The sequence below is a fragment of the Miscanthus floridulus genome, chromosome 18 (assembly GCF_019320115.1).
Source record: "Miscanthus floridulus cultivar M001 chromosome 18, ASM1932011v1, whole genome shotgun sequence".
NCBI classification, from domain to species: domain Eukaryota; kingdom Viridiplantae; phylum Streptophyta; class Magnoliopsida; order Poales; family Poaceae; genus Miscanthus; species Miscanthus floridulus.
Window position 1 is genome coordinate 122346457 of NC_089597.1, and position 9575 is coordinate 122356031.

The window sequence follows — 9575 nt, forward strand, 5'->3', positions numbered from 1 at the left end:
GTTTTGGCTGATAAGCCATGACTGAAAGTACTGTTGGCTGATTTGTTGTGAGAGAAAAATACTGTTCGTTGCTGAAAAAGCACGGCTTATAAGCCAAACTGCATTCACTGCCTCATGATGACTGTTCATACCATTGATGAAATTTCAATCAGTAGCAACCTATTTTATTCGTTTCTGGAAGTTTTATGTTGGTAGGCCACTAGTTTTTTTTTTGAAAGAACTGGTAGACCACTAGTTCATATTCTAATGCCTGTTAGTGCAATTAAAGTCTGTTATAAGAAAATTATATTCAACTCAAACATTTGTACATTCATACATGATCCATGTACCAGCATTATTAATTAGTGTTCATTAGAACAGACTTCTGGAACCCGGCATTTCACAACTATCTAGCAGGAAATCAATGTCATAAATAAAGGGCTTGCTGATACTAACATGACTTTGTACCGTATTTGCTTCTCTCTCTCTCTCTCTCTCTCTCTCTCTTTTGGGGGGTGGGGGTGGAGGGGCCAAAGCCCCTACAGATAATTTTATTGAAATTAAGAAAGTTTACAAGCTAAAACAAGTATTTGCTTCTTCTTTTGGTTGGTTTATTGCGTCGTGAGACATCGATGTGGAAATCAAACCAAAACAATTCCTTTGTGTTGCATAAGGCTGTAATCCAAACAGTTTAAGCCGCATTTAAGGGAAAAGCATGTTATTAGCCTCGTTGAACAACACCTTTCATGCCTTTGCTGTGGAACATTAGCTGCTGGTCCGGTGGACTGTCAACAGCAGCTGTTAACCATCAGGCAGCCCTTATCGTAGCATTTAGTTGGTGCAGCTGTGCAAGTGATGACCCTGGGAATTGCTTGCCTTTAATTTGTTAACGAGAAAGAGACGCCTAGTTCGCTGACTCTTAGATGAAGTCATGCCTAGGTTTCTCTTTAAAAACATGGTCTTATTTTCTCACATCATTTTTCTGTGCTCGTTGGAAATGTTTGCTTTGTGATTTCCCTATGCTGCCACGTCATTCCCAATCTCCCACGTTGTTTAGGCGCTGGGAACAATCCCAGTTTGGTTTGAACTTCGCTAACCATGCAGTTGCGCATACTAAGGACAAGGTAGGTTTGACCCTGCTCCAGCACTGAACCTCTCTAGCTTGTCGTTTGTAAAGAACAAACAGGGCGTCGTGTCTTTCGCGATAGGTCAGATTAGGTCAGACTCGGCACGCCTGGACCTGCATCGGCCATGTGTTACCTCTCGTTTGGGTTTGGTTTGGGTACCTAAACCGCCTACTAAAACCAAAACAGTGGAGATATGATTCCCTGCTGGACGCTGGCGACACGTGAAAGGGGCACGAACTCTTGCCCTACTATCTGATCACCGTCGGGCCGGTTGTGGTAGTACTCGATTCTTTTCTTGTCTCGCGTCCTCCCAACTGACCTCCAGGAAGCTTTACCGGGCACAGCTCGACCTGTTGCAAACTGCCCCTCGCCACAACCACAACCAGATGGAGAGATCAGGGATAGAGAGCTCTGAGCTCGAGACCACTTGGCAGGTAACCACCGCAGCCCCCCACCTGCTCACTTTAAATTAGTGTCACGCTTGGTCGCCTTCGTCCCAACTGTAACCCAACTGATGCAAGCAGCCAAGTCGCCAGCAGCAGCTGCGGTACCACACGCGCCTTTCATGCGCTAGTCCAGTCCAAACCTGTCCTGTCGCCGGCCGACGAAATCTCAGTTCGATCGCTTCTGGCTAAAACACATCATTATCCTCGCAAAATCGCCCCTGTTATGCGCAGGGCAAGTACACACTCTGACGTCGACATGTATGTATGCACAGCGTGTATCATGTCATGATCGATGTAGACTGGCATGGACGTATGGTACGTATATTTACTTTTCATCATCACATACATAAACATTTCAAGATAATCTTGTATTTACAAAGTGGGCCCCAACCTCCCCTTAGGACAAACTACCCGTTCGGCTTACCTTAAATCCGGCTTGTTCAGTTTCTTTTTTCAGCCGGAACAGTATTTTTCTCTCGCAACATTTCAACCAGAACCGTATTTTTCAGCCAATTTTATCCAAGTTTCATGAAGCTGAACGTGGTATCTAGTTTTTTTTTTTAAGAATGGATTTCTTTTCATGTCCTGACATGGGCTAATTGCTCGTAGTTGACGAGGAGGAAGAGGGGGACGGGGTGCTGAAGTCCTCGTCGTCCTCGTTCTCGTCTTCATCGTCGTCATCGAGATCGTCGAACCACCGTGGCTGGTCCTCGTTGCCGGCCGCCTCCTCGGGCATCGCCCACCGGTCTTGCCGGATCTCGCCGCCTTCCAGCAGCTCCAGCACCTGCCACCACGGACCACCGCATTTCATTATTACTAACATAACACTAACTGTTACAGGTAAACTAAGCAACAGAGGAGTTGACTGTAGCGTAGGACTGTAGGTCAGCTCGTAGCTGCACGCATGGAGACATGTGCTTCCGGTGTCCTGCCACGAACGCCGGCCCTAAACTACGACTAAACTCGCCGGCCCGGAAACGTTAACCCAAAAAGAAAAAACACTGCGAGTTGGCAGTAATGTAAGCGCAGTGCTTCGGAAGCAGACAGGGGCGTCGGTACGGTGACCTGCCACTCGAGATTGACCTGTGAGTGATCGCGCACCTCGGTCATGGACGGCCGCCACGTCGCCGGCGCCCGGACGCACAGCGACGCCACGAACGCCACCCGCCGCGCCTGCTCGCCGTCGTAGTCGCCGCCGAGCCTCGGGTCCACCAGCGCCTCCGTCTTGCCGTCGCTCAGCAGCGGCCGGGCCTGCACGTATACGTTGTTCATTCGTTTCGTCACGACCAGTTTCTGTCAGTGGTCAGTAGACACACACACTACAACACTAGTGCGGGTTGGAGAAACGAAAACGTCTTGTTTACATACGTACCCAGCTGAGGAGGCTCCGGTGGCTGCCGTCCACCGGTTTCCGGCCGGTGACGAGCTCCAGCAGGAAGACGCCGAACGCGAACACGTCCGTCTTCTCGTCCACGATGCCGTGCGTGTAGTACTCCGGCGCCAGGCACCTGATCGGGAAACCAAACATGGCTGATGAACTGAACTAACAGGGGAGTCGTCGTCGTCGTCGTCGATCATGAGCGACGACCGACGATCCATGGGTATGGGTTTACCGTTTACCGTACCCGAAGGTGCCTTCGATGGGCGCGATCGCCCGGTGCGTCCACTCCGACGGCAGCCACTTGGCGAGGCCGAAGTCGGAGATCTGCGGCTGCAAGTCGTCGGTGAGCAGGACGTTGGAGGCCTTGATGTCCCGGTGGATGATCCGCCTCCGGCACCCCTTGTGCAGGTACTCCAGCCCGCGCGCCGTGCCCACCGCAATGCCGTGCCGCGCCGCCCACCCCATCGCCGGCAACGTCTCGTCTGTCGATCATTCATGTCACGGAAGAAAAGAAAGAAACGTCACGCGCGCATTCATTGACCTCGCCGCGGTTTCGACGGCAACGGCGGCGGTGTGCGTCGGTTCGTGTTCCCACGCGGCCACGCACGCGCGGAGGTACGTACCGTGGAGGTTGGCGGCGACGGAGCCGCGGCGGGAGAAGTCGAAGACGAGGTAGAGGTCTTGGTCGACGCAGCACCCGAGGAGGCCGCACACGTTAGGGTGGCGCGCGTGGCCCACCGTGCCCAGCTCCGCCAGGAAGTCCCGCTCCCGGCGCTCGCACGCCGACGCGCCCAGCAGGCGCTTCACGGCCACGGCGCGCCCGTCGGGGAGCTCGCCGCGGTACACCTCCGAGGACCCGCCCCGGCCCACCAGGTTGCGCGCGTGGAAGCCGTCCGTGGCGCGGTGGACCTCCTCGTACGAGAAGCAGCGCCACGCCGGCCTGCTGCTGCGCTGCGGGGACGACCCAGGTTCCTCCGGGGATTCCTTGGTGGCGTCGTTGGTGTCGGCGTCGGCGTCCACCGGCTTAGTGGTCGCCGACCGGTGGCCGATGGAGAGGAGGAGGAGCCGCTTGAAGCTCCCGCTGCTCCTCAGGTACAGAGGTTTCATTCTCGTCTCCGCGCTGGGCTCGGCAATGCCGGAGACGCCGCCGGGCGAGCCAGCGAGGTGATGGTCGAAGCAGAGGAGGAGGAGGAGGACAGGGAGAGGGAGGCCAATAGAGGAAGAGGGCATTGATGGAGGGGAGTAACGGCGAGGTGTGGTGGCGAGTGTCGCAGGGGGCGCAAGCGAGTGAAGCCGACGGGCGTTTTTGTGGAGGGAGGCGCGGCCGGCGGTCCAGGTCCCGGACACAGGCCGAACCGCGGAGGTCGCAGACGCAGATTTCTTTTCGGTTTTATTTACTACCCGTGAAATTCTTGCATGAAATGAAATTCATGCGAAGTCGCTGCAAATTTCTCCCGAAAGCAGCTGTCGCAAGCAATTGGCACTGTTTCTCGACAGTCGACAGGGACAGGGAGTTGAGTTGAGCAAGACTGTCGAGTGTCAACCATTCGATCTAACTCCAGCGGACGTGCGGTTGTACAACCATTGACAAAAGCACATGCGTTTCCGTGCAAGTTTTGTTCGTTTTCGACGGTGTTTCTTCTCATAAAAAAGGTTTGTTTCGGGGGTAGTCGCGTCGCGTCCACCGGTGCGTGCGGTGCGGCCGTGGAACAGGTCCAGATGGGCGTGTGGGCAACTGACGGGGCCTGCCTGTGGGTGATCTGACTGAGACTCTCAGAGCAGAGTGGGACGGCGGTGGTTGCTTGTAAACAGGGGAAGGAAGCGAAGCGAGCGTTTCCTGCCGGAAGGGCCTTTTGTGTTTCGGCCACCGGCTCCACTATGCACACTGTGCAGCAGAAACAGCAAAAGGGCGTTCCTCCCTTGCCGACCGCCCTGCCCTGCTCACGTCCGACGACCGACGAACGGAACCGCTCGGAGAGGTCGGTCCACAGTGTACGGTGTACCCAACTGTTGCTTCTTGCCAGCGTCGCTGTCCCGTCTCCAGGACGGAAAATATCAGCGTTTTCTTGCAACGTCAACCGTGTCCTTGCCGTCGCCCGTAGCCCCGTACTGCACAGCGGCGGCGACTGGAGGGAAGAGACAAAATGCATTGCTCTGTTTTGCTGTTCAGCGTGCGAGTGAAGTCAGTGCCCAGGCTCTGTATTTTGTTTACGGGGTGCGAAAGAAAAAATCAGTGCACAAGGCTCAACTCCAATCTAGCAATACCATCAGCATCGAATCGCTGTGATGCTATCCAAAAAAAAAAAGTCGCTATGACGTTCTTTCTTGGATTGGACATGTTTCGGGCCGCACTTGTCCATGGGCTATAGCCTGGCTAATGTGGCGACTAACGACGTATCAAGCCCATGTAAAGATGCGTTATCTGCCCCTCGCTTCTGGAAAAGGCCGCACTTTGTGGATTACTATTCGTTCCCCCAGTCCTATTTGCACAAGATTAGAGAAACACATGTGTGCAAGGACACAAACAAAATGAAACGGGCGAGCACGTGGTAAGATTGACAAAACTCAAACACGTGATGGGTCGCACGACTGCGCCCCACTGAAGAAGAGAAGAAGAATCGATCGAGGCTAGGGTTAGGCTTCTGGGAGGAGATTCACTCACTGGCGGGTGTAGGAAGACGAATGGTGACGGGCGAGACAACGATGGGGGTGCCCCCCATTGGGGCAGTGGGAAATAACGGTTGGACGAGGTTGGCGGCGGGTGTGTTGCGATGAAGTGGTCGCCGGCTGTCATGTGATTAGGGGAGGGTGGGGTCGAGGCGGCGATAGGAGGTGGGTGACGCGGCAAGAAGTGGTGGAACTGTGGAAGCACGAGTGAGAGGACGACGGAGGAGGGGTGCGCAGTGTGTGTGTGAGCAGGGCAGGGTTATGGCAGCGCTAGCAAGGAGGAAGAAGGGTCCCAAGTCGGAAAAAGTTTATGTTGCTCCTGTTTCGTTTGATCCCTTTTAATTTTTGTTTTTTTGAACGAACGAGTGAATTTTCATTTAGTTACTAGGAAGAATTATAATGATGAAGTTACTGCTTGACGTGTAGAGCAACTCAATTAGTAGTTCACTCATTAATATATTTGATTTGAAATTGAAGGTAGCGCCAATTATCGCGGGTCAACTACCTCGGCTATCTTTTCATCTTTTGTGGATATAATCTTTGTTTGTTTTTGTGCACGTTCACATCACCTTCTACGGAAATGCTCTGCTCAGGACGTCCAGACGCTCCTGTTGTCGTGGGCCGTGGCAGCCCAAACGACCCATTGCGTCTTGCCCTCAACATTCCACTCCGTGAGTTTGTAAAAAAACATCTATTCCAGAACGTTTAATAGCCTGGCTTCACTCGACTCACGCGCCCTCCACTCGTCGCCGAGCCCGCGCCGCCGCGGAATCTGGCTTGGTCCACTCCGAACTCTCCCCCGTAGGTCGCAGCCATGGTGGAGGATGCCCCCAACGCCATCGCCGAGGGAAGCCAGTCCACGCCCCGAGTGATCTGCCGGCGCCGCCCCGGTGGCTATCGCGAGCGCCAAGGGCGCAGAGGTGCTCCTCTCGCCGCTCAACATCTGGTCGACGTTGTAGCGCATGCGCGACAACGTGGTGCGCCGCCTCGTGCAGACGCTTGTGGCGCCTAGCGTCCTCTCCTAGCGTTATGACGCCGTCTCAAAGCCCGATGCCGAGCGCGCCGCCGCCTCCAAGTCCGTCGCCATCGAGTCCCCGCCTTCCGCCGAGGAGGAGGCTACCACAGTTCCCTACTATGTAGGCCGTGGTCGTCGGCGATGTCGTGTTTCAAGTGTTTCAGACGTACGTTTTCAAGAGTCTAATCTGGATGTTGCCTATGCTATAATAACTATATACGCATGTTGCAAGTGTATGTTTCAAATGTTTTAGGTGTTTTAGACGTATGTTGCAAATGTTTCATCTGGATGTTTGAAATGTAGATCTTGCTGTTGCACATGTTGCAATGGCTATACACGCATGTTTCAAGTGTTTCATCTATTTGAGACGTATATTGCAAACGTTTAATTTGGATGTGTTCAAAAGTAGATATGGTGTTGCACATGCTGCTATAGCTATACACGCATGTTTCAAGCGTTTCATCTGTTTTAGACATATGTTACAAGTGTTTCATTTAGATATTTCAAAAGTAGATCTCGGGGAAGCACATGTGTTGCTGCTAGTGCGCTGTCGTGGGTCACCGTGCCGCCATGGGTCACCGCACGCGCCTGCTGGTGCTACTATTGCTGCGTGCATGCGAGCGCGTGAAACAGAGCGTGCTCAGGGTGGTCCCCACGCATGCGTGGGCCCGTGCGGCCTCCTGAGCAGGATGGGTGCTGGCGCGAAGGAGCTGGGTGTGTCAAGCGCGGGTGCAGGAGCACCATCCGACGCTAGCGCGTCGGATTGGACGTTCGGGTGCTAGCAAGTCCGTATTTTTTACCTGTTCGTGTTTATCCACAAAAATCACTTGAGCTGTGTGTTAAAACCAGAAAGCTATTAAGTATAAGAATGCAAGTGACTATTCTATGGTGTTTTTGGGTCAGCTAACTAATTACGGTTATTTTAATCCTCACTTAAAATTATGTTAAATACCATTCTAGTTTATATGAGAAAGTTTTTGATCCATTCAATGACCTATCCCTACGGTTCAGCCTTATCATTCACTGATGAACTTCTCAAATACCGTAAAGCTCAGGGGTGTCATAGCAAAATGCAAAGCCCTCACTCTGTCACTCAACTCTCGTCTTCTCGGGCCTCTTCTGCTCGTTGCCTGGTGGCCTGGGGTTTTGTCGCCCGCGGAAGGAGGGGCATGAATTCGCTCCTCTACTCCATGTGAGAGCGAGAGCAGAATCGCGAGCGACCTATCGCCCTTCTCAATCTGGAGACCGCAATTTCTGAGCCATGGGCTCCTCCTCCCCTCCCTCCGGCGGTCAGAACTAACCCGCCTTTCTTTCTTTCTTTCTTTCTTTTTTCCGTGCATTTTCTTGCGCTATATTCGTGGTATTTGTCGGGCGACGCTTTGGCCGTACATGGGTTCGCGTAGGTCTCGATCTGCTGAGCGTGGTACTAGACTACTAGGCAGACGGTTCCTGATGCAATCGAGATTGATCTTGCTTTTCTTGCCTTTTAGGGTGATTTGTTCCCTAGGTTGGTTGCGCTTAGGGGTTTGATTACCCAATTTCGTTTTTGGTTACCTGCATTTGCTCGCTTCGGTCGTCCCTGTTCGGTATCGGGGTTTAGGATGTTGGAATTTTTTCTGGTGATGCGATGCTTGCTGCCTAGCAACCCGTCATCTCACCGTGGTTATTAAGTGAGAAAGGAAATATACTAAAGAAAAAAGTTGCTTTTTTTTTGCAACGTGTAGGTTTGTATACGTGTGGGGATGATCACCTGCATGATTGCATTGTGTTTATTAAATTATTTGAACTGTGAGTTAGCCTGTCACGTGTTTTTACAGGTTGTTTGGCTTGCATGCATACAGTGAATGAGTTTTATTTGCTGTTTGTACTACCCTGCTTTTCACTCATTAGATGATTAGAAGCTGCATGGATGACATCATATTTCTAGAATGGGTGGCGGACCTACCCAATATGATATTCAATTATTCATGTTTGCTGTGACTTCATTATGAGGTCAATTGTTGAACAATTTTTGCTGTAAATTATGTTGTATCGGGTTGCTTGTCATCAAAACTTGTTTCTTCATGTTGATTTGCCCATAGTGATTTTTTTTCCGCACATGTTCAACAAGTGTCTAATAAATTCTAAGCAAACACATGTTTTCTTCAAGGTTCTATTGCACCAATGGTAGTTGCACATCAAGTTTTTCTAGATGTGCTTCTGTGTATATATGATCAGACATGACAAATTTACATGCGCAATAGCTCATTTTACACTAGTACTTACTTTGAGTATCTTCCACTGATAATGTCATATAATGAAAGAGGCAACGCACATTGCTAATTATGGGCTAATTTATCTTTTTGTTCTTCAGATTAGTTTCTTTATATAGTTTGCTGTATATGTGTGCCATCTGTTAAGTGGAGCATTATTTGAGGGTCTTTTACCATATGTTTTGGAAGGCGTGGTTACCTGATGAAGGAACAGTGCACTCAGAAGTTCTTGGATGACTTTTCCTTTTCTTTATCACTTGTCGTAAAGCACATTTTTTCCCCAGAATTGTTGTCAGTAAAATAGTTTGCCATTTAAATTATTCTCTGTCACCAGTACCTTAAGAATGTTCATAAGTTTGTTGTGAGTAGTGACATACTGTTCCGGTGCTGTAGGATTTGTTCCTGATCTGGCTACATGTTGTTTGATGAGTGTCAAAGAAAAGAGAACTTGTCCATGAATTGGCAAAGCATCATCTCAGTGCACCTGAACAGCTACAAGAATGGACTCGTCGTGAAATAGTAGAGGTTCTGTGTGCTGAGTTAGGAAGAGAAAGAAAAGAAAATACATTTTCTTCAATGCCAAAACACAAATTGCTAGATTTTCTTTTCAAAGTTGTGAAGGGAGAATCATTTCACCCTAGGAATTATAAGAAAAGGAAGTCTAACCCTGATCAGGACGCATTGAACCTTGGGTTCCCTTCCAAAAGA

The 9575-nt window shown here is 50.8% G+C and overlaps 1 protein-coding gene across 2 annotated transcripts; it reads right to left on the bottom strand.

Moving 5' to 3' along the window:
• Positions 1-1872: 1872 nt before the first annotated feature.
• Positions 1873-4276, bottom strand: LOC136520074 (probable receptor-like serine/threonine-protein kinase At5g57670). 2 transcript variants are annotated; one of them, XM_066513474.1, is made up of 5 exons: positions 3557-4276; positions 3178-3415; positions 2925-3060; positions 2654-2803; positions 1873-2336 (listed from the first exon to the last, which is right to left on the bottom strand). In XM_066513474.1, exons 1-5 carry the CDS (start codon positions 4161-4163, stop codon positions 2148-2150), a joined length of 1320 nt encoding a protein of 439 aa, XP_066369571.1. In that variant the 5' UTR covers positions 4164-4276; the 3' UTR covers positions 1873-2147. The 2 variants fall into 2 exon arrangements, with proteins under 2 accessions (XP_066369571.1, XP_066369569.1); XM_066513472.1 differs by having other exon boundaries at positions 2636-2803.
• Between the last annotated feature and the right edge of the window lie 5299 nt (positions 4277-9575).